Source organism: Podarcis muralis, chromosome 11 (assembly GCF_964188315.1).
Source record: "Podarcis muralis chromosome 11, rPodMur119.hap1.1, whole genome shotgun sequence".
In the NCBI taxonomy this organism is placed as follows: Eukaryota; Metazoa; Chordata; class Lepidosauria; order Squamata; family Lacertidae; genus Podarcis; species Podarcis muralis.
Window position 1 is genome coordinate 2,104,007 of NC_135665.1, and position 25,633 is coordinate 2,129,639.

Below are 25,633 nucleotides of genomic sequence, written 5' to 3' on the forward strand. Positions count from 1 at the left end.
TCCTAGTTCTGCTGGATCTTTCCGTGTGTGCTGGTCCCGGGGGTAAGGTACCGTGGGTGTAGCAGAGTCCACACGAAGAGGGGCGAGGTCCGATGCAGAGAGCCGGGCGGGGAACAGGAACGCTGGAACAGAAGGCTGAGCAGGTAACAGGAACACCGGATGGACGGGAACAGGAGGCCGAGCAGGGAACAGGAGTACCGGATAGTCAGGAACAGGAAGCCGAGCAGGGAACAGGAGTACCGGATAGTCAGGAACAGGAGGCCGAGCAGGGATCAGGAACACAGGAAGGTCCGAAGCCAACAATGACGTTGCTCCCGCAACCTGGGGCCGGGCTGACTGGGCTTTTATCCTCTTCTAAGGTCAGGGGCGGTCCCGACCCCCAGGAGCCCCGCCTCCTCTGGCCTTAAGGCGAGCACTCCTCCTGGGGGCAACCAGTTCCCTTCGCCTCTCTGCCCTAAGCCTCTGCAGATCAGGAGAGGCCGAAGGGTTACTGGGCCCTGGAGGAGGCTCACCTGTGGCCACTGAGTCATCAAGCCCCTCTGGGGCCAGAAGGACTTCACCTGGGGCCAGCTCCTGATGCACTGCCACAGGTGCAGGCTCTTCAGCATCTAGGCCTTGCCCCAGTTCAGCCGGCCCTGGAGGCGGGGACTCCTGTGCAGGCTGGAATTCCTCTGTTTCATCCTCCGAATCGGAATCCCAGGCCATCACACCATCCCCCCTCCCAGGCCCCCCCCCTCAACCGAGGGTCCGGACCCGGCTTGCCGGGGTACGTCGCATGGAACTCTCGGAGGCAGGCAGGTGCGTGGACGTTGGCCGCTGGTTCCCAGGAACGGTCCTCCGGTCCGTACCCCTTCCAGTCAATGAGATACTGCAGCTTTCCCCTGCGGTATCGGGAGTCCAGGATGCGTTCCACCTCGTACTCAGGCTCTCCCCGAACCAACACTGGCTGCGGTTGGGGACGGTTCGGGTGGAACTCGTCGGGTGGGGCCACCGGACTCAAAAGGGACCTGTGGAAGACCGGGTGAACCTTCAGGGTTGCGGGTAACCGGAGACGGAATGCCACAGGAGAGACTTGGTCTACGATAGGGAACGGGCCGGTGAAGCGGGCGTCCAACTTCCGCGAAGGTCGAGAGGGGTGGAGATGGCGAGTGGAGAGCCAAACCAGGTCACCGACGCGAAGTTCCGGCCCCACCTGGCGGTGGCGGTCGGCCTGGGCTTTGTACGCTTCCTTGGCCTGGCGCAGTTGCTCCACCAAAAGCTGTTGCTGGGACTGGAGCTCTTGAAGCCACTCCGTCACCGCCGGGACCGCGGATGCCGGCAGCACCTCTGGAAACAGCCGTGGATGATAACCATAACTGGCCTGGAACGGGGTCTGCTGGGTGGACGCATTCACCGCGTTGTTATAGGCGAACTCCGCCAATGCCAGGTGGTCGACCCAGTCATCCTGCTGGTAGCTGCAGTAACACCGGAGGTACTGCTCCAGCACCGCGTTCGCCCGTTCCGTCTGGCCAGCGGTCTGTGGGTGGTAGGCTGACGAGAGGCAGACCTCTGTCCCGAGGGTCTGGTGCAATGCTCGCCAGAACCGGGATGTGAACTGAACGCCCCGGTCGGACACCACACGCTCAGGTAGTCCATGCAGGCGGAAGACATGCTGAAGGTACAGCTGAGCAGTTTCCTTGGCTGTGGGTACAGATGGACAGGGAGCGCAGTGCACCATCTTGGTGAAATGGTCGGAGAAAACCAGAAGGCAGGTACAGCCATGAGACGAGGGTAAGTCCACTACAAAGTCCAACGAAACCGTGTGCCAAGGGCGCGGTGGAACTGGCAATGGCTGAAGTAGGCCGGGGGGTCGCCCGGTAGGTCCCTTGGCGCGACGGCAGACATCACAACCAGCAACGTAGCGAGCCACGTCAGCCTTCAGGCGGGGCCACCAAAACTCACGACTGACCAGATGGGTGGTCCGATACCGTCCAAAGTGCCCCGCTGCTGGGGCATCATGGGCCATCCGGAGAACCTCCAGCCGTAGTGGCCCTGGCGGGACGTACAGACGACCGTGGTGCAGCAGAAGGCCCTGATGCAGGACCAGCCCCGGATACTGTGGGCTGGACCCTTCAGCCATCTCCCGGAGTCGTTCCTGGGCCCAAGCGTCGACCCGCTGCTGTTCCCGCACCCGAACCTGCAGTGGCTGCGCCTCCTGGGTGGCCAGGAATGCAGCCGGAGGTAGGATCGTGGTGGGTTCTGCTTGCTGTACCGTGTCTGCGTTGTCTTCAGGTTTCCGGGACAGGGCATCCGCCTTCTGATTCTGAGAGCTAGGGATGTAGCGGATCCGAAACTGGAACCGGGAAAAGAACAACGCCCACCGGATCTGTCTTTGGTTCAGCTTGCGGGTGGTCTGGAGGTACTCCAGGTTCCGGTGGTCGGTTCTCACCTCCACCGGATGTCGTGCCCCCTCAAGATGGTGGCGCCAGACCTCAAAGGCTACCTTGATGGCCAGTAGTTCCCGCTCCCACACAGTATAGTTACGCTCCGCTGGTAGGAGCTGGCGGGAATAGAAGGCACAGGGTAAGAGTGGCGCTTCAGGATCAATCTGTTGAGACAAGATGGCACCGAGAGCCGTACTGGAGGCGTCGGTCTCCACCACAAAGGGTCGAATGGGGTCAGGATGTTGTAAGATTGGTGCCCTCTGGAAACAGGCCTTCAACCCCTGAAACGCCTCCTCTGCCTCCTTGTCCCAGGAAAACGGTGTCTTTGGGCGCAGTAGCCGGGTCAACGGGGTGGTGCGATGAGCATAATCAGCGATGAAGGTCCGGTAGTAATTGGCGAACCCCAGGAAACGTTGTAGGTCCTTGCGGTTCCGGGGTGCCGCCCATTCTTGAACCGCTGTCACCTTCCCTGGGTCCATTTGCACCCCATCCGGAGAGAGCCGGTGACCAAGGAAGTCCACAGTCCGCTGATGGAACTCGCACTTGCTGAGCTTTGCGTACAAACGGTGCTCACGCAAGCGCTGCAGCACGGTCCGGACATGTCCCTCATGGCGAGCCGGGTCACGGGAGTAAATCAGTATGTCATCCAAATACACCACCACGTACTTGTCTAACAAGTCCTGAAACACGTGGTTGATGTAGCGTTGGAACACAGCAGGCGCGTTGCACAAACCGAAAGGCATAACCAAATATTCGAACTGCCCGTACCGGGTCCCAAACACTGTCTTCCACTCATCCCCGGCTCGGATCCGAATCAAGTTGTAGGCCCCCCGGAGGTCCAGCTTGGTGAACACCTGTGCCCCTTGCACCCGCTCCAGCAGCTCCGAGATAAGGGGCAAGGGGTACCGGTCTGGGACGGTAATTTTGTTCAGGGCTCGGTAATCATGGCAAGGGCGGAGTTCCCCACATTTCTTCTTAACGAAAAGCACTGGTGCCGCGGTAGGCGAGGTGGAAGGCCTAATGAACCCACGCTCCAGGTTCTTGCGCAAGAAGTCCTGCAAAGCCTCGCGCTCTGGCTCTGTTAGAGAATATAAGCGACTCACTGGTAAAGGCGCTCCGGGTTGGAGGTCTATGCCGCAGTCAAAAGGCCGATGTGGCGGCAGCTGGTCTGCCCCCCGTTCCTCGAACACGTCCTGGTAGTCCTGATACACGGCTGGGAGCGTGGGTGCTGCCTCCTCTGAGGGCGCGGCCGCCAGCGTCCCGGATTGAGCATGGGAACATGGGTCTGGGAAGTGCACGGTCCGTTTGACCCAGTCAATCTGAACGTTGTGGGCTTCCAGCCAGTCCATCCCGAGCACCAGGGGGAAGCGGGGCATAGAGGCAATGTCCAAAGTTCGCAACTCCCGGTGCTGCTGGAAACACAGGACCAGGGGCTGGGTCTCCTGAGTAACGGCACCTGAACGCAGAAGTCATCCGTCAATCGCTTCCACCTGGACCGGTACTGGCTTGTTCCGAAGTGGCACCTGATGATGGGCGGCAAAAGCAGCGTCCATATAGGAGCGGGTTGCCCCTGAATCTACCAAAGCATGGGTGAGGATCCAGGGCCCACCTGGAGGGTATAAACGTACCGAAACCATAAGATGTTGCAAGTCCATTGGTGCAGGCCCATTCTGCGCGGTTTGGGACCCCCGGTAGCTAGGGCCATCAGCTACTGGGGTTGGCGGTTTCCCTGCGGCTGGCGTTTCTCAGGGCAAGACCGAGCGAAGTGTCCACTTCCGCCACAGTAAAGACAGAGATTTCCCTCCCGACGCCGCGCCTTCTCTGCGGGGGAAAGGCGTGGCCGCACTGCCCCGAGCTGCATAGGCTCCTCCGTTAAATCAGTTGTGACCGTGGGGCTGCCGGAAAAAGCTGGTGCCGTGAACTGGAAGTGTCAGCGACCCCGGGCCTGACGATCCTCCAACCGGTCGTCTATTTGTAGACTCCGTTGAATGAGAGTGTCTAGCGTGGTGGGGCGTTCCATTGTGGCCAACTGGTCCAGTACCTCGTCCGAAAGCCCTTCGAGATACTGGTCCCGCAGTGCCGAATCATTCCAGGTCAAGTCCTGTGCCAACAGCCGAAACTCCGTGGTATATGCGGCCACCGTGGACTTGCCCTGTTTCAAACGCCGAATCGCCCGGTTGGCTTGACTCCCTTTCTGGGGGTTGCCGAACGCGGCCTCCAAACGATTGCAAAACCCCGTATAGTCTGCCAGCAAGGGGGAGTCTTGCCTGAGTAGCGGCAACGCCCACTTGGCCGCCTGGTCCTTTAACAAACTAATCAAAAAGTGCACCTTGGTGCGGTCGTCAGGAAAGTTCCGGGCTCGCCCCTGAATATACAGCTTGGCCTGGGCCAGGAACATGGGAAAGCTGGCCGGGGCTCCATCAAATTTCTCAGGCAAAGCCACTGGGTACTTGCCAGGAGCCGGGGCGTCGGCCCCAGGAGCCGGTAGGGCTTCCAAGCGTTGCTGAAGTGCCACAACCGCGTCACTGAGCTGCTGCACGGTGTGAGTCAAGGCCTGGTTCTCCTGGGCCAAAGCCACCAGTGCAGCCGCCTGGTCAGCCATGGCCTCTGGCTCTTCCCGAACGCACCCCTACGAAGGGGGAGTGCGGGTGGGGCGGGAGCAAACTGTGCTGGTCCCGGGGGTAAGGTACCGTGGGTGTAGCAGAGTCCACACGAAGAGGGGCGAGGTCCGATGCAGAGAGCCGGGCGGGGAACAGGAACGCTGGAACAGAAGGCTGAGCAGGTAACAGGAACACCGGATGGACGGGAACAGGAGGCCGAGCAGGGAACAGGAGTACCGGATAGTCAGGAACAGGAAGCCAAGCAGGGAACAGGAGTACCGGATAGTCAGGAACAGGAGGCCGAGCAGGGATCAGGAACACAGGAAGGTCCGAAGCCAACAATGACGTTGCTCCCGCAACCTGGGGCCGGGCTGACTGGGCTTTTATCCTCTTCTAAGGTCAGGGGCGGTCCCGACCCCCAGGAGCCCCGCCTCCTCTGGCCTTAAGGCGAGCACTCCTCCTGGGGGCAACCAGTTCCCTTCGCCTCTCTGCCCTAAGCCTCTGCAGATCAGGAGAGGCCGAAGGGTTACTGGGCCCTGGAGGAGGCTCACCTGTGGCCACTGAGTCATCAAGCCCCTCTGGGGCCAGAAGGACTTCACCTGGGGCCAGCTCCTGATGCACTGCCACAGGTGCAGGCTCTTCAGCATCTAGGCCTTGCCCCAGTTCAACCGGCCCTGGAGGCGGGGACTCCTGTGCAGGCTGGGATTCCTCTGTTTCATCCTCCGAATCGGAATCCCAGGCCATCACACCGTGGCCTTTGATACCATTAACCACAACATCCATCTGGAGCAGGGGTAGGCAACCTAAGGCCTGGGGGCCAGATGTGCCCCAATTGCCTTCTCAATCCAGCCTGTGGACGGTCCAGGAATCAGCGTGTTTTTACATGAGTAGAATGTGTTATTTTATTTAAAATGCATCTCTGGGTTATTTGTGGGGCATAGGAATTCGTTCTTTTTTCTTCTTTTTTTCCAAAATATAGTCCAGCCCACCACATGGCCTGAGGGACGGCGGACTGGCCCATGGCTGAAAAAGGTTGCTGACCCCTGGTCTAGAGGGGCTGGGAGCTGGGGGCACTGTTATACAGTGGTTCTGCTCCTTCCTCCTGGGCCGTGTTCAGAAAGTGGTGTTGGGGGGTGAGTGTTCAGACCCCTTGACTTTCACTTGTGGGGTGCCTCAGGGTTCCATCCTCTTCCCCATGCTTTTTAACACCGATATTTAGCCGCTTGGAGAGATCACCAGGGGGTTTGGGCTGGGTGTTCATCAGTATGCGGATGATACACAGCTCTTTTAAATCAGAACCAGTGAAGGCAGTAAAGGTCCTGTGTGAGTGTCTGGGGGCAGTTGGAGGATGGATGGCGGCTAACAGATTTAGGTTGAATCCTGACAAGGCAGAAGTACTGTTTCTGGGGGACAGGGGGTGGGCAGGCGTGGAGGACTCCCTGGTCCTGAACGGCGTAACTGTGCCTCTGAAGGATAAGGTGCGCAGCCTGGGAGTCATTTTGGACTCACAGCTGTCCATGGAGGTGCAGGTCTGGTGACTAGGAGTGGCCACTGAGACCACATAACACCGGTCCTGAAAGACCTACATTGGCTCCCAGGACGTTTCCAAGCACAATTCAAAGTGATAATGCTGACCTTTAAAGCCCTAAACGGCCTCGGCCCAGAAGGAGCGTCTCCACCCCAATTGTTCTGCCTGGATACTGAGGTCCAGCGCCGAGGGCCTTCTGGCAGTTCCCTCACTGTGAGAAGTGAAGTTACAGGGAACCAGGCAGACGGCCTTCTAAGTAGAGGCACCTGCCCTCCGATCAGATGTCAAGGAAATAAAAAACTATCTGACTTTTAGAAGACATCTGAAGGCAGCCCTGTTTAAGGAACTTTTTAATGTTTGATTCTATTTTTAATATTCTTTTTTTAAAAAAAATATTTTTAATTAACCGACCAATCAAATCAAATCAAATCAAATAAATTCCAAATTACAAAGCCGAATTTTAAATTTTTGTTGAGGGGACCCATATTTCAAGTTTCGAAGGGGGATTCCGATCATCTTCTTGCTACTGCGTTCATATCCAAATCAGTCCAAATAAAGTTCATAATTCTATCCAGTCTTATCTTGCTGTTTCCACATCTCATCTTGTTCGTATATTTTTTCTTTTTTTCTTTATGATCTCTTCTGATAATCTCCTTAAGCAGATAAACACCAATTATAACCTGTGTGGATTTTTCCGTTCGTCCAATCCTCATATCGAGATGGTTTCCATATATCATCACTTTCATAAATAGCATCGCTCTTTCCATCATTAATCTCAGGATCTGTCGTTCTTAAGTCCCACTGAGGAGTCTCACCCACAATATAAAAACAGCTCTTTTCCTCCTCCCAGACTCAAGTCCTCCGACAGAGCTTGCCAACATGGCGACGGTATTTTTAACTGCGTCATTCCAAAGCTCTTAAACTTTCCACACTTTCTTAAAACATGCTTTGGTTAGAAAGTTTATCTCCACAGTCGTAAATCCACAGCTTAAGTCATTAAAACGGCATTTCTGACTTGTGTGTGTGTGTGGGGGGGTTTCTTGTTTAATCACATAGAGGGAAGAAAGGAAAGTTTTTTTCCCCCTCCCCCATCCAGTCCCTTTGCCATACCGAGTCTTGGCATATCTTCTCATGATTGATTCTTGTTCCTCCGACTCGTCTTGTTTATCAGAGAACTCTTCAGTTAGCAGTCTTTACTCCCCCTCCTTCCTTGAAATATGTGCATTCGCTTCTTCCTAATTGTTCCTTTTGAAGTTCTTGCAGCTAGCGGCGCAGATCAGAGACAGCGTCCAGGAGCACCGAAATCCACAGGAGGGCATTCTGCCTAGTGCCCCCATCCCCACAAATTCGGGGGTGGTATAGGACACAGCAGGCAAGGGCAGCCCCCCCAACCTTGGGGGGTAGGGAGGCTATTTACTCCCATCACAGCCTCCTAATTACCTCCCATGGGTCGGAGAGATGTTATTGTCAGCCATCTTCCGATGCGCCCCTAGTGGCCCCTCCCCAATTCTATTTTTAATATTCTGTTGTGAGCCGCACAGAGTGGCTGGGGAAACCCAGCCAGATGGGCGGGGTATTATTATTATTATTATTAGTAGTAGTAATAAATATTGTTGGACCAAAGTTCAATTTGGATAACTGTTTTATCAGTCTAACAGAAGCATCCCAAATCTGAAGTATATTTTACTTCCAAGAACATAAGAAGGCTGAGTAAGATTTTTTAATTATGGTTGTTTACAGGAAAAAAATAGCTACTAGCAGATCCAGTCTTGTTTTTCTATGGCTTCTTGTAACTCACATATTGTTTTCACTTTCTAGTTGAATGGTAATATTGCTTCCAACTATTATCCTCAGACAACACTCAAAACCACAATGGAAAGGAATCACAATGATGACATTTATAGTACCAGATAGATTTCAAAAATTATGTCTGAAAGCACATTCAAACCTGATGTTGTAAAAAACTAGATTTCAACGGGTACATGCACCGAACGTACCACATATTAAAATTACCTGAGATATAACATGCAGGCTGATCCTATGTGTATCTACTTAGGAGTAAGACCCACTGAGTCTCAAACATGCATGCATGGGATTTCAGAACTATGCCTTCTTAAGTGCTCTTTAAAAGTTACAGCACCATCATGGGAGTCACTGCTCTGCCATTTCTTACCATGGCACTGCTGTACCATCAAAGGCCTGTGATTACATTTGTGGGTACTATGAAGCTGTCACCTGAGAAAGATCAGGGAGCAGCTTTGCAGTAAAGATCACTTACTTGCAGGCATCACTGTTGCAGCCATTAAAAGCAGTGCCCAAACATGTTGCAAGAACTTTGACTGACAGATGTCTAATATTTGAAGAGGAGACACTGCTGAAAGAGCAGCTCAAAGTGGGGTGGGTGTAAAAGCAGCTTAAGATCCTAAATCAGACTATTCATGCAAGTTGTTGTTGTTGTTTAGTTGTGTCCGAATCTTCGTGACCCCATGGACCAGGGCAAGTCATGAGACACAATTTTCTTAGTTCTTCAACCATATTGGACCACCAGAATGTAATCTGGTTAAGGAATATTGGCAAAAGATTATAAAGGTAATTTCTGGATTATTTCAAATAAACATAGAAGTTAATAGGGATTTGTTATTTTCGGGAATATTGGGAAATAACAAAGTAAAAAGTAATAAGCAAGAGTTGTACAAGATTATGATTTTAGCTGGAATGACAGTTATTGCTCTGGGATGGAAAGAAAAGGCCAAATGGAATATGGAAAAATGGAATGATTATGTTTTTGAATACGTACAATCAGAAATATTCACACAGATACTGGCAGAGGATAGATGGGAAAATAAATGCCAAAGAATCACAAATAAATGGGCATTTTACAGGAACTGGATAGAAAGAGGGGAAGCCAACCCTAACATACAAGCTTGAATGAACAGACTGTGTACATGGATAAAGATATGAAGAAGGAAGGCCTGATTGGGGGGGGGGGAGGGCTGGAGTGGGGAGGGAGGGGGAAGAAAGAAAGAAAAAAGTAAACCGGATGGTATTTTGAATTGATTTTGTTATGTAAGCCTTTTTTCAGAAACCATATATATTAATGTTATGTAGTTATGCATTGTAGTATGAATGAATTTTGTTTTGTATTCTTTGTTTTATAGAATACATACAATAATGTTATGTTACTAAGCAAATTTAATATAACAGTAAAAGGAAAAAACAAACAAAAACATATTGGACCACCATAGTGGACTACAGGAGCCGACACAGTTGTGGCTTTCTTTCTGTTTCTCTCCCCTCGCTGTCCAAGAGCATTACAACATTTAAGCAAAACATAACACAAAATAGCAATTCAAATCTGGATAAAACAGAGAGAAACATATTTAACTTTAAAATATATCATTCTCATGCATGCATACTTGCACACACCTTCTGTGTGTCCAATTCATGTGCTAATTTTTTGCATCCCTTTTTGCCTCCAGCTGTGTACAGATAACAAAACCAGTTGCTTGAACTGTCATAAGCAAAGGTTGGTAAGTAGCCATTATATATAAAACTCAGCCACTGACGAACACAGAGCATGTGGGACATGTGCCTTCACAATGTACCCAGGTTGTGACAAGAGAGTGAAGGAAAAGAATACAATTTTGGATTTTGCTGCATAAATCATTGTTCCTAGTAATTATATGTTTCTCTGCCAGGTGTCTGGCAATATTTTCTAGCAAAAATTACCTCATATCATATCCCTACAGAACCTGTTAGAACTAATTATTTGTATAAGCTCCAAGTATACTGTTACTGAATTTCATCCTTGGTGATATAGCCTTGATTTAATCAAGCAGTACTCTTCCTGAAGGAGAGATATACTATTCTTCCTCTCCATCATAGAAGCAGAGGACCTAGCTGTTAAACCAGGGGTCAGCAACCTTTTTCAGCCGTGGGCCGGTCCACCATCCCTCAGACCATGTGGGGGGCCGGACTATATTTTGGAGAGAAAAAATGAACCAATTCCTATGCCCCACAAATAACCCAGAGATGCATTTTAAATAAAATCACACATTCTACTCATGTAAAAACACACAGATTCCTGGACCATCCGCAGGCGATTGGACCATTAGAAGGCGATTGGGCCGCATCCGGCCCCTGGGCCTTAGGTTGCCTATCTCTGTGTTAAACCCGTAAGAGAACTGAAACGGAGTGGCTTCAAGGAAACTAATGAAAAGTTCTTTTTCAGCCTTGCTTGCAGGCAGCAACTGCAGGTATCAATGCAAAGCATAAACACTGGCAGCAGGTGTGTGAATGTGGGTGAGACAATCTTAGATGATTATTCTCCATTATTTTCTTCAGAAGAGTAAGGATACGTCCAGACAGATGTGGATTATGTGATTGCTGCTGCTCATGCATGGAGGTGGTTTGCGGCATCCACATAACGTCATTGGCAACAAAATACCTATTTAATTAGGATCCATACTTTCCATGTTTTCATACTTTCACATTTGCATGGTGAGTAGTGTAGTGGCTGGAGCTTTAGACTTGGGCCACATTCACACCAGACATTTAAAGCACCTTGATACCACCTTAAATATTCATAGCTTTCCCCAAAGAATTCTGGAAACTGTAGTTTCTTCAGGGTGCTGAGAGTTGTTAGGAGGCCCTTATTCCCCTCATGGTCCTCCAGATCTCAAGAGTTCCCTGTGAAGAGGGACTGTCTATTAACATCTAATGAACTGTTAAACCACTCTGGAAATTGTAGCTTGGTAGCTATTGAAGGGGAGTAGGGGTCTCCTAACCACTTTCAGCACCCTTAACAAATGACAGCTCCCAGAATATTTTGGAGAAAACCTTGACTGTTTGCATAGCAATGTTAGGTAGTAGCAATGGCATAAGAGGATAGCTATATGTCCTTCAAGGAATAGGTCCTTTCTAAATGATCATTTCCCTCTTCCTCAGAGTGACATCCTCCTTTCCTGAGACCCTCATTCTCCATGACAGCAGGGCAGCTATCAACCTGGGAGCAAGGCACAGCTCATCTACCAACCTCCGTGCCTCTCTCTGCTTTTCAGGTCTGCCACCTTGACAATTTCCTAGAGAGCAGGGGCACATTACACAGAGGACACACCCACAACTTCTGCCCTGCCCAAAAGATCTGAAAAACCCAAACTTCAAGGACATATTGGCAAAGCAATGCACTGCAAGAGATCTAGAGACTTACATCCTTGCCAATCAGATCCTCTTGATTTTCTACAATTCCCCAGGGAGCTATTCCAATAGTGCAGATCTTCCCTCTTGACTTGGAGGCATGGTCTTTCAGTGCATCCCCAACATGCCGAATAACTCCTGTAAGAGAAAAGCAAGGCAAGTACATGATAGAGGATAAATATTACTAACCTTTGTAACATGTATGTGCGGATGTAGTTCTAACACCATGTATGGATTATGGCAAAATATCAAAATAACCCCCCAGTAAAAACAAAACATTTATGTAGGTAGCAGTAAATAGGCATAACTTTACCATTCTAAAATGTTAGGAGTTCTGTGATTCTATACGTTAAAAAAATTGTGATAGAAAATCTCAAATACTGAGTCTTACAAACAAATTATGTAACTGGAATAGGTCTTGAAAATTAAAAGGGAGAAAGTCACCCACTGTGCCATGCATGCAGAAGCTCTGGAGAAAACAGAGGAACTGCAAGCTTGTATATGTCTTCCACTGCTCATTTGCCTTCACAAAAAAATTGCTGGGTACAGAGACTATACCTTTAAAGCACATATTGTTTCCCTCAAAGAATTCTGGGCACCTTCACAGAGTTACAATTCATAGCAACCCTTAACAAACAACAGTGCCCAGAATTCTTTGAGGGGGAAAACATGCTTCAAATCTGCTTTATAGGTAAATTATCTACACAGCCTTGGCTTAGAGAAAAGATGTGACTGAAGAGGGGGAAACGAAATTATGGCCCAGTTTGGGCATGATGGTAAACCATTATTAATGGCTTATGGTGGATGTGCTGATCTCACATGCTTTGCTGCTCTCCACCAGCCCAGGGAAGAAACAAACCACAATCTGTGGCTTGGAGTTAGGTCTGAAACAGTGATTACAGTTTGCTTTGCTCTAATAAACTACAATCTGCAGCGAAGGTTTGACTTGGCTTGCTGGATGTGGGTTTTTCTAATAGCAGCTTTCCTCCCAATGCAATTGGTAGTGAGGTGGGATTTTTTTCAGGATTGGGGAAAGGGTTAAAGTCCTATCCCTATCTAGATCCTGCTAAGAAAATTTGCACTTTTAAAAACATATATATTAAATGCAAACCATGTATTTAATGCCACATTTAGTTTGAATGATGTCTAGATAGAAATGTATTAAATGAACATAATGCTGTCTGCTTCATTTAATGCAATGACAGGATTTTTTCAGGATCCTGTGACCATGAAAAAGCTTTTTATGCCATAGAAAGAATTCCATCTGCTTCAGGGATTTCATTCTGCCAGGTTATTGTTACCTGTGTTTACTCCTCCAGTAAATATCCATGCTCCAGTTGTCATGGCAGCTTTAATGAGACCTTTTCCAAAGACTTGCTTGAGCTTTGGCTGAAGTTCAAAATTCTGGAGACCTCCATGGACAGAGATGAGAAGTTTGGGAAGTTCAAGCTGCCATTCCTTGGTCATCAAGTGTAGAAGAAGATCAGGCTTTGTGTCAAAAGACACACGCACATACTACAGAAGGAAGGGCATTGATTTGAAACAAAAGCAAAGAGTGAAGACGAGAAGCTGGTAATAGACATGCAGCTGGAATATTTACACTTGATCTTAGCCAAAAGACAGAGATGCATCATCATTCCATAATTAAAAAGACATGGGAATAATTCATTAGGCTTTTGCTGAACTTCTGTACAATGGAATTTATGTGGAAGTTAATACAGAACCAGATCTCAGAAGTTGAAAATCCATCTGTTAACATATAGTTTGAAGAGAAGTGCTACTTAACCAAATAAAATGAAAAATACAAACTCAAGAGAGTAAGATGATTTTGCTTAGTTGCTTTTCCAGGGGTTGGCAGACCTGCTGTCTGCAAAGGCCTTCTTAGGTGCCCCCAGGGTGAACCAAAATCTACAGATTCCTGGATTCCTTTTTTCCCTTTCTTTTTCTTTTTCATGTACACTTCTAGTATTTTTTAAAACCTGAGACATGAGCCAAAACTGAGAGAGAGGAGGAAAACATATGTATGTTTGTGTAGACTGTGAGAGGGAGATAAAGTGTGTTAAGAGAGGGGGGAAGAGAGACGTGTGGTCTCTCTCTCTCTCTCTCTCTCTCTCTCTCTCTCTCGTGTGTGTGTGTGTGTGTGTGTGTGTGTGTGTGAGAGAGAGAGAGAGAGAGAGAGAGAGAGAGAGAGAGGTGCCAAGCATGAGCCTGTGTCAGAGAGTGTGATGTGCCCACATGTTGTTATCAGACTGATCTAAAAAATGGCAAAACTTACTCAGCTCAGCTCACTCTACAGTAGTCATGGAGCAACTTGCTAATGAACTCAGGAGAGTTTACAACTCATATAGCATGGGAGTCTCTGTGCCAAGTTGCTTTGAGCAAGTCACTGGCTGCATTCAGAGGAAACCATAAACTATGTGGATGTGCCAAGGCAAATCTCAGCTTCTCATTCTCCACTCTTTCCCTCTAACATGGCCACAAAGAGGTTTCACTTTCATTTTTATCTGATGGCTTAGAACAAATGGCTTAGAACAGGGGTGGCCAACTCCCATGAGACTGTGATCTACTCACAGAGTTAAAAACTGGCAGTGATCTACCCCCTTTTTTAGGGGTTCAGGTCTAAGTTGTTGAGCTTTTGGGGAAAGGAAGTAAGCACCATTTTGGGGGGTGGCTCAGGCCAAAGTTGTTCAGCTTTTTTTAGGGGAGCCAAACTGGTTGAGCTTCTTTGGGGGGAGCCAGTGATCTACCACAGACGTTCAGTGATCTACCGGTAGATCACGATCTACCTCTTGGACATGCCTGGCTTAGAACAAAGGGGAACTGGAGAGAGGGAAGAGTCTGCTGTTACCTCCAAATCTCTTCTATCTCATAATATTGTGAGGATCAAACAGGGTAAGAATTTGAAAGTGGCTTCTTTCTTCTTCACTGGAAAAACTGAACTGTAGTTTACAGTGGACTGATGAAGCAGAATGGATATGGCTTGACTTATATGGAAATTCACAATTGTGGCACATTATTTTTGAAGATGATGAACCAGCAACACCATTAACGATACCGCTTACAGGACAAGAAGAATAAATGGAGTGTTGTGGCCTCAAGTTTACTAAATTATATTGAAATGGATGAGCAAGTTCAGTGCACAATGTCTAGCTCTAATAATGATTTTCTCAAACATGGTAGCTGTCAGAAAGTATTAGATTGTAGAAAGAGTTTATTCAATGTTTGCTAGAGGAGCAAGTACCAGGCCTGCCCAACTGTTTCTCTTCATGCCTGCAGCACTGCAGTTAAAAGCCGAGGGCAGTGAGGGACCTTGACATGGTGTCATCAAGGTTAACAAGCTTCGGTGAGGAATGAAGGGTTGCCATGTGATTTTGTGTTGTTGAAAGACAAGTTTCTGGGTTTGAGGAATTTGGCTTTTTAAGCTTCAAATAAAATTTTATAACTATTGGAATGAAAAAAGTAGTAATGCCATTTCCTAATCTATGTCAGTCAAACTCTATATGTGTCAATTTGTAGGTAGCTGGCATGAACTTCCTGAATGCCTCTTTATGGGGCTCATTACTTTTGCCAATTAGCAGTTATTCTACACAGCATTGTAGACAGCATTAATGTCAAGGAAATTTGAAGAGAAGCTTGCAGTTTAACCATAAAAATACTGACCAGGCAAATGCTACCAGGTCATGTGGCCAGCATTCAGTAAAGCTATCATGTTGAGTGGGAAATTAGTAAGATAATCAATAGAAATAAATTTCAAGTGAACATGAAGCAAAGAGCAAAGTACCGTATTTTGCGCCCCATAGGACGCACCGGCCCATAAGGCGCACCTAGTTTTTTTGGGAGGGAAATAAAGGGAAAAAAATTATTTCCCCCCCAGGCGCGGGGCTGGGGCGGGGGAAGCCCGAGCTTCCCCCGACCCCAGCCCCCAGAACAGGCTACTCTGCGCAAGCCGTGGGAGCCCTCCCGCGGCTTGCGCATAGCTACCCGAAGCCCCGGCGCGACTGCTGATCGCGTCGGGGCTTCGGGATAAGAGGCGGCTCTGCGCAAGCCGGGGGAGCCCTCCCACGGCTTGCGCGGAGCTACCCGAAGCCACGGCGCGACTGCCCAGTGCGCCGGGGCTTCAGGATAAGAGGCGGCTCTGCGCAAGCCGGGGGAGGGCTCCCGCGGCTTGCGCGGCTTGCGCGGAGCTACCCGAAGCCCCGGCGTGACTGCCCAGCGCGCTGATCGCGTCGGGGCTTCGGGATAAGAGGCGGCTCTGCGCAAGCCGGGGGAGCCCTCCCGCGGCTTGTGCGGAGCTACCCGAAGCCACGGCGCGACTGCTCAGCGTGCCGGGGCTTCAGGATAAGAGGCAGCTCTGTGCAAGCCGGGAGAGGGCTCCCACGGCTTGCACAGAGTTTCCTGAAGCCTGGAGAGCGAGAGGGGTCGGTGCGCACCAACCCCTCTCACTCTCCAGGCTTCAGCAAAAGCCTGCATTCGCTCTATAGGACGCACACACATTTCCCCTTCCTTTTTGGAGGGGGAAAAGTGCGTCCTATAGGGCGAAAAATACGGTATCTTCTTTCTGTGAAGTGAACAAATTACTTTTATGGAGATAAACTGAAAAATTATAAAACCACACATGGAGGTTTGCATTGTGTTTTAAAGTTACATCAGTATCTGACAGTGCCTGATGTTTTCCTTGGAAGTCTGACAATAAGCATTCCCTCATTTAATAAATGTGACACACTACACTGCAGATAGAATTTGGTTATTCTATATTAAAGAAGAACAATTTTAATAAACAATACATTTCTGTTACATTTTTCCTACTGCAGAAAGCAGTGGGAGTTGATCTGCTGCTCACCCATCAGCAAAACTGATAAAACTTTTATTTTATTTCGCAACAGTATCTAGTCCTCTGGGGTCACTTTATTCAAAGCCGTCAGGCTCACATTTATCTCCAAAAACTACTGTTTGCCAACAATGTGAAACATCTTCCTATTGAACATGAGCTCACTGTAAAACTGAGCAGAGTCTTTTGTATTGTATTAGAACTTGCCTTACAATTTTAGGAAAGAACAAGGTAGAAGCTTTCCTAGAGACGGAGGCCAGAAACATGGAAACACTGCTGAAAATGAAAGCTAGTCCTTTTGATTTTATTGTATTCCAATATAATTACACTTAAGCCCCATGCCTAACTGCAACCATGCTTGGAAAAACATTTACTGAGGTAGACTATTGGTTCAGCTAGATCAGTATTGTCGGTCCTGATTGGCTGTGGATCCAGAGCAGTCTTCCCCTGCCCTACGTGAACATGTTAAGGATTGAACCTCGATCCTTTGCATGTACAGCATCTGTTTTGTGACTGAGCTGTGGTTCTTGGCCACATTTCCCACACACCCATGTTTCTCCCTCTTCCCCACTGCTATTTCCCCCACTGGCTACCTTTTAGGTTGCAAGGCTCCTTGGAAGCATGAATTTGCCCATATTACTGATGCAACTCTGTAATGCATCAATGATGCTAATGTTCATGGCGGAATAATCTGCACCATTCCCTAGAATGTGCACCCAAGATACACACACACAGAAATAAAAGCAAACACGAAGTAAGGAACTTATGAAGTAAGGACCACGTTCTGGTCCAAATTATGAGGGTTTTAGTTACCATGGCTTTATTCGAGTGACCTCCACCTTGGAACTCAATGGTTCCAAAAGCATCGGTGGGACTGAGCTGAGTGTGCTTGCTGATTGACCACTTCTCTGACTGGATGTCATTTCGAGCAAGCCGACTTTCATTCTTCTCATTCTGAATAATGGAGATGCTTGGAGTAAGTCCCACATGTTGACCTATTAGGCGCCCACAGCAACACCTATGGCATCAAGCAAAAATTACTTGTATTTCTTCACAAAGAGGCAGATGAGATTAAATTAAGTCATTGTGGCTACTGAAGTAAAACACTTCAGTCTTCAAAACAGTTTCCCTCTCAGTAGACATAGTTAGGATACAAAGATAGGTGAAGACAACCACACAGAACTCCACAATAAGTTTAATAAAGGTGCTGGCGGAGCTTTTCTCATCCCTGTTGGAGATGCTATACCCGCCAACATTCTCTTTAAGATAGTACTATTCAAAGGTACACATGGCTGGTCACTCTGACACAGATCAACTTTGATTTGCATCCCTTTATGTCCACAGGCTCAAAGGTAAATGTCAAATGAAACCATGGCCCTCTAGATGCTACTGCACTAGAAATTCCATCTTGTGGAGTTCAACATCTGGAGGCCCACCAGTTCCTCATCTCTCTTCACAGGCAATAAGGTGACACCTTTTATTGGCCAAATTGTGGACCAGTACCACATGGGTGGCGCTGTGGTCTAAACAACTGAGTCTCTTCGGCTTGCTGATCAGAAGGTCGGCGGTTCGAATCCCCGTGACGGGGTGAGTTCCCATTGATTGGTCCCTGCTCCTGCCAACCTAGCAGTTTGAAAGCACGTCAAAGTACAAGTAGATAAATAGATACCGCTCCGGCGGGAAGGTAGACGGTGTTTCCGTGCGCTTCTCTGGTTCCCCAGAAGCGGCTTAGTCATGCTGGCACATGACCCAGAAGCTGTCTGTGGACAAACACCGGCTCCCTTGGCCAGTAAAGCGAGATGAGTGCGCAACCCCAGAGTCGTCCGCAACTGGACCTAATGGTCAGGGGTACCTTTACCTTTACCTTGGTAAAGGTAACTGTGGAATGCTGTATATGAACTGCACATCCAGATTATGAGATTACCTTTGTACAACTGTTTTTGTCTTATTGCAAGCAAACATCCACAAGACATACCCCAAAGCCATTTTAGGCTGCAACAATGGCCCTCAGCACCAGTCTTTGTACAACAGCATGTCTTTAACTTACATGAAATCACTGCAAGAGAGCCTTTTCACATATTCTTGGTGACACCGTGGAAAGGTTATATTGCAGGGATTTCAAGTAGGTTAAACATGAGCTTACACAAACTGAAATAATTGATACAATAAATATTTTTGCCACTATGGGCTAACAGAACTTGAAAACATTTAAATTCCCATGATACTTCAAGAAAATTACACTTTTAAGAAATGGAAAATGGTAATAAATATTGTCCCAACTTCTTCTCAAAGGCTGTATTACGTTAAAAAGATATTTTACTTATAATGCAGGATACAGTGGTACCTTGGTTTGCAACCGCTTTGGATTACAACTGTTTTGGACTACAACCACGCCAAACCCAGAAGTGCGTGTCTCTTTTTTTGGATTACAAACCATTTTTTTTTGGAGGCCCCATTGGCGAAAGAGCGCCTTGGGTTACAACCTGTTTTGGTTTACAACCGGAGCTGCAGAACGGATTATGGTTGCAAACCAAGGTACCACTGTATATGTATTTTCTGTTAGCATTCATGTTTTTCATGCAAGAACAGCTATATCTCTAACTTGAAGTATTTTCCTGGGTAAAGGAAAATTATTATTATTATTAAATTTGTATACCGCCCTTCATCCAAAGATTACAGGGAAGTTCACAACATAAAAATTCAAAATTAGAACACAAAATACATAATAAAAACAAAAGCAAACCAATACTCCCACAAAGACATCTAAAAGGATATAGAATGTTAATTAGCCAAAGGTCTGGTTAAAGAGCTACATTATGTTCAAATTGATATTGTGTCCATCTTAGTTTAACAACATTTGTTGCCTGGCAATTACTAGAATAGAGCTGTTTCTTCTCTGACAGGTATCAAAAGCCAAGATCCAATGAGATATAATAGGTTAAGTATAAGCTGTCATGAAAAGCAAGTTCATTGACAAAAGCCATGCCATACCTATGGGGGTCTTTGTTGCTGGGTATGATGTGAACACATTCCCTTTTGTAAAATGCTCTTTCTATCCATGACTTCTGAGCCTGAAAAAGAGATGAATAAAAAATCCATAAAATAAATTTCCTGTTCAATATCATTTTTAAAGGACAACAAAGCATTTAACACAGGATGCTCCACAGTAGCAAAGTTTAGGGGTTGTGTTTTTCAATAAAAGGCTCCACTGGCATTTCTTGTGGGGCTTGATGGATTGCATACAGCATTAATATTAATATAATCAACAAAATAAAACAAATGAAAATAACGATACATTAAACCTCTCCAATTGGTGAGAAACCCCTTGACATTACATTCTTTTTGCTGTTTTGAAATCACTTAAAACAACTACAGTGGTACCTCTAGATATGAACGGGATCTGTTCCGGAGCCCCGTTCGCATCTAGAGGTAAACGTAACTAGCGACGGCATGTCTGAGCACGCGCGTGCCGCTTTTCGCCGCTTCTGTGCATGCGCGTGACATCATTTTGAGCGTCTGCGCATGCGCAAGCGGCAAAACCCGGAAGTAACGCGCTCCGTTACTTCCGGGTTGCCGAGGAGCGCAACTCGAATGCGCTCAACTCGAAGCATATTTAACCCGAGGTATGACTGTATTTTGCATGGGGATCACTGAACACATCTGACTTCTTAATTAAGTCAAAGCTCAGAATCCACTTGTTTAGTGGATTCTGGTGTGTGATTCTTATATGGCAGGATTAGAATATAGATTATCATACAATTCATACTGACTACCTTGAAAAACAGGGAATCCAGAAGCAGGAAGGAAACAAATAAGAACATCATTTGTAGAATCCCAAGGTGTGGAATGGATTTTGTTCTGCTTCGCAACCAGAAATATTTGTGAATTTTTGTCAACATTCAAAAGTTCATTCTGGCACCAGATTAACACCAGCACCATACACTTGTACACATCTCTTTAGAAGCCATCCATCAAAGTGGGACACACCTGGAGAGTCCTTAAATGATTGTGCTAAGTATCAGCCCTTTCCTTCCTGTAGTGTAACACATATTATCATCATTTCCACTGGGAACATAGGAGGAAACATGGTCTAACTTTGTCTATTCCTATAGGTGGGTTGTTGTTTTTTAAGTTTGTTTCTGTTACCTTTCTGTGTTATATCCCATTCAAAGATATATATCTAAGTTATATCGCATTCTCAACAAAAAAAATATGAACAAGAGAGGAGGACATAAGAAGCACCAAACAAGGGGAGCCACAATATAAAGCAGCAGTTACATTTGAACAGCAGCAGACCAAGTTGTGCCGGAAAAAAAACAAGAATGCTGAAGATGCATTGAGTTCCATACAGCTGTGTAAATTTAGACTCTGGACTTAATGGTTTTATGATGTCTTCCTTTAGATAGACTTGTGAATCACTTCAGTGCTGAAGCACACAATTAACATTTTTCTTCCCTCCCCGTACCCCATTCATGATTTACAACTGCATCCACATGCAAAAAACAAGCTAAAAGCATTTTTCCAACCCTGATTAAAAAGAAGAAATACTGTATTTTTTGCACCATAGGACGCAGTCTTTCCGTCTTAAAAACTACGGGGAAAAGTCTGTGCGTCCTATGGAGCGAATGCAGGGGGGCGGCAGGCAGGAAAAGCCCCCAAGAGCCACACACAAGCTTCGTGCGGCTCTTGTGGGCTTTTTCCCAGGAGGGAGAAGGGACTGACGCGCAATCTCTCCAGCTGCGCAAGGCTAAAGGGGAAGCCCGGGCAGCGAGCACGATCCATCCCCTCGCTGCCCGGGCTTCCTCTTTAGCCTTGCGCGCCTCTCCAGCTGCGGGAGAGGCTTTTTTTTGCCCATTGACAACAACCTCTTTGAGAGAAACATGCTTTCTGAATCATGTACAGTGGTACCTCGAGTTAAGAACTTAATTCTTTCTGGAGGTCCGTTCTTAACCTGTAACTGTTCTTAACCTGAAGCACCACTTTAGCTAATGGGGCCTCCTGCTGCTGCCGTGCCGCTGGACCACGATTTCTGTTCTCATCCTGAAGCAAAGTTCTTAACCCGAGGTACTATTTCTGGCTTAGCGGAGTCTGTAACCTGAAGCGTCTGTACTCTGAAGCATATGTAACCCAAGGTACCACTGTACTTGTAAGTACAGTGGTACCTCGGGTTAAGTACTTCATTTGTTCTGGAGGTCCGTTCTTAACCTGAAGCACCACTTTAGCTAATGGGGCCTCCCGCTGCTGATGCACCGACACCGTGCGATTTCTGTTCTCATCCTGAAGCAAAGTTCTTAACCCGAGGTACTATTTCTGGGTTAGCGGAGTCTGTAACCTGAAGCGTCTGTAACCCGAGATGCCACTGTACCATCAACAGAAGCTGGTATCACCCTCAATCTGCATCTAGCAGCATGCAAAGATAACAAAATGAAAAAGCCCAGAAATGAACAAGCAAAAAAGCATGCAAAATCTTAGCTTCTGCTCATTCTGGAGAAGCCATTCACTATGTGGATGCTTATCTTTAAAAGAGCAGGCGGTATCGACAGAGTTTTTGTTCTCAAGTAGAGTGGGTGTGCATTGGGTCAATGGGGGAAACTAGCAATAGCATAATTTTTATAATTCTTAAAATTATCTTAATTTTCTAATGGCACAATTCTATGCACTTTGACTCAGAAGTGGGTAAGCGGGTAAGCCTAAGTAGCCTATTTCAAGTCAATATGATGTTTTTAATAATTAATCTAAGGACAAAAAGTACCACTCCAGCAATTAAGAGATGACCTCCCTCCCCCCCTCTGAATTTAGATATATTTAGAAAACATGCAAAGAAACAAAATGCATTCAAAGATGTTGATTAGAGCTGATGAGATTTACATGAGTGCTTATGGTAGCTATAGGCTATGTGATAAAAGACTGTTGCTACAATCCTAAGCACACAGTTACTGTGGTGCAAGTGCAAACATGCTAAGGAGGAGTAGCATGCATTAAATGCCATTTATACCTAAAACAGCAGCCCAGTCCCTTGAATATACTTCCTGCTACTTCATGCCCTGGCAAAAACATCAGCTTTGAAAAATTAATTGCCATAGTTCATTTCTGACTAGAAGGAACAGTGTTTGTTCCATTAACATTCTTCAGGCTATATATGAATTTTTCAGAAGTAAAGCTTTTCATAAATGAATACCCTATAAAATATCATCGGAACCGTAAAAGACTATAGAGATATCAAAATGATTTTAGTACCAGATTATATTTTAATGACTTCCTCTTTAGTTTCCTACATCCACCCTGCAATGGGAAAGCCAAGAATGGGTATCCTTGATGTAGCTGATGCTCTGATCTTAAATTCGTTAAGCAAACCTGCGGTGGCAGAAGTCAAAATGCAGCCCTGCACTTAAGAAGGAGGAAGTGGTTGTTTCTCACATCCCAGGAAAGTGGCATGGCAGAGCACACATTCCCCGTACAAGCCTTGGCCAGTGCTAAGGGCATGGAAGGAAATGATGAATGTGGGGGTTTGGGAAACGCTTTAAACAAGTTTTCACAATGAGGGTTTATAATACCTTTATTATCATAATTTGTTTGCTTTGCCTGAATATTCATTCCACACATATGAGAGTAAGCTTGATCATGTTTAAACTAATAATTAGGATTGCAGTGGGGTAACCTTAGCTAACCTCTCTTGAGTTCTGATTTCACAGAAACCCATCTTTGCTAAAACACACACAGAACCCTATTTGAACTTAATTTGTATGCACAAGATTGCAACCTTAGAGCAGATATTTAATTAGAAGTCAAAACACACAAAACATAAAATGAGGGCACAAATTTATTTTGCAATGAACAGGTGTTGACAAAACATGTAGTTAGCACGTTGTAGCAGAAGCAATTGAAATAAATGATTATTTTCTAGAAACACACTGTTCTTGTCCTTGGAGCGTGTGTGCATCTGCGTAATTGTTGCCTTGTGAAAGTATTACATACTAAGAGAAAATGGTTAATGATTCATTTTTCAAAGAATTACTTGAAATGTGAAACACCTTATCCTTTATTGAATTGCATTGGCTCACTTATTTAGTTTAATATTTAGGTGACTGGAGTGCTGATAGTCATCGTTCCCCCCCCCCCGCCACGTAAATATTAAATTGCTATTATGTGTTAAATTTTATTGGATAGCTGCCTAAAGAATTTCCTAGTACAAAAATACCAAGAAGCAGCTATTTTATCCATATTTCTTGGTTCACTTATGAGGTTTTATGAAAATGTACATAAACTATTCAAATGTTGCCACTGATGAATTTGCCCATAAAATATTTTTGGAGCGCTATCTTTAAAATGTAGCTTAGAGAAAATTAATTTGCTGGTCTAACAAGGTTAAATTTAAAAGTAAAATATGAAACACTCTGTTAAGTATAAAAGAATTGCCTGACAACAATCTTTCTAATCAGACTTTCTGTTACTTTGCTCTTTTAATTATTATTTTAATGTGGCCATTGTTCTCATGTTATTAATTACTTTTATTAGGTTTATTGCATATTTTATTATTGCTTTGTTTTAATTTTAGTGTAAGCTTGCTTTGGATAAACATTATAGCAGAATATAAAAATCTTAAAGAAATAAAAAGAAGCTACTTAGAATTTCACAAGCAGAACTTATCCCAGCATTTGGTGCTAAGTAGTATTTTTGTGTGTCAGCTGATAGGAAAGATATTAAGATCAATTGACAAAAGTTAATAAATAAATTGTATACAATATATTCCCGAATTTCAGCTTTAGCAATAGACTATCAATAGAAAAACAGTAAAATATTTACTACTATAATAATCTGCCTCTAATTTTCAATTATATCATTAATTTCAAATTTGTGAAGTTAGGCAAAAATCTGTCTTGTGTGGTACTGAAGTATGAAAAAACCCTTCATTGTTTTAAAAATATTTGAACCACTACTGTCTTTTCAGCCCCAAGGAAACTATAAATTACTTATTAATAATTACTGATTTTCACTGCAAACGAAGGAGAAGGCATTCCATTCTACAGGCCAAACCAGCCAGTTAGTAAGAAATGCATCAGTGGCAATGAATGCAGCATATCAGTACTAATATACATTAACAGATATTGCAGAATGAAGGCACAAAAGCAAAAACAATTGTTTAATGAATTTGCAATTATCAATTACTTCTGCATGTTAGATATAAGCAGTGAATAATAAACTGTGAATGATAATGTCTTTCATGAATGAAACAAATTTATGATCCATTTTTTCACCATCATTATTCTATAGATTATTCTAGCACTAAATAGCAATAGTTACTTGTAAATGTATACATTCATAGTGGGAGTTTAAATTTGTTCCTGTCTTATATCCCTGAAATATTTTGTTACTAAGCACTGCCACCAAATAATAATAATGTTAGTTATGATTTACCTGATCATCCACATTTGAGTCTGTCTAAAGTTCTCTCTGGGCAGTTTGTCCACATTTCTTCTGCTGGTCATTCTACTACTAATAATTCACTCCTGACCGCCCACCAGCAAAGTCATTCATTCCATTCTTGACCAAGAGATGTTAAAGTAAGCAATGAACTTGCGCCCATTAGCTGCTTGGAATGTGCCGCCATGGGATTAGCCTCATTAAGAGTTCTACAGACATCCACTTGCAGCTCCAAAACACGGCTTCGTTTGAACATCTAATCTGACGCCAAAAGAAAAACAAATCCCCCGAGAGCTTGGATTTAACTGGCACAAGCCCTGACAGGCTGTTGGGCTTTTGTTTTTTGCTTTTTTTCAATTATCAGAAAGAAGGTCTTGTGAAAGTGTGATAAGGTGTTCTGAGTCCTGAAAGTTCAACTCAGGAAAGCAAATCCTTCAAAAGAAACAGTGTACTAAGCTGGAAAGAACCTGAGCCCACATGATGTATATTAACTCTCCAAAGAATAAAACCCTCTGTGTTGGTTTAGCAACCGCTGGGAATTTCTATATATTGGGAGGGGGGAGAGATTCATCAACAAGTGTGTATCAAAAGTGCTGGTTGCCTTTCAGAACAATGTTTATCTTGTAATAAATGTAAC

General features: G+C 45.7%; 1 protein-coding gene across 3 annotated transcripts in view; it reads right to left on the bottom strand.

The window, feature by feature from the left end:
• LOC114606747 (transient receptor potential cation channel subfamily M member 3) overlaps positions 1-25,633 on the bottom strand; it is a 353,577-nt gene that overhangs the window by 117,430 nt on the left and 210,514 nt on the right. For all 3 annotated transcript variants that reach the window (XM_028749279.2, XM_028749278.2, XM_077935948.1), the window contains exons 2-5: positions 19,567-19,646; positions 17,389-17,593; positions 13,049-13,262; positions 11,761-11,885 (exon numbers count right to left, since the gene is read on the bottom strand). In XM_028749279.2, coding sequence (XP_028605112.2) covers positions 11,761-11,885; positions 13,049-13,262; positions 17,389-17,593; positions 19,567-19,646 — 624 coding nt within the window. The remainder of the gene's footprint in view (positions 1-11,760; positions 11,886-13,048; positions 13,263-17,388; positions 17,594-19,566; positions 19,647-25,633) is intronic.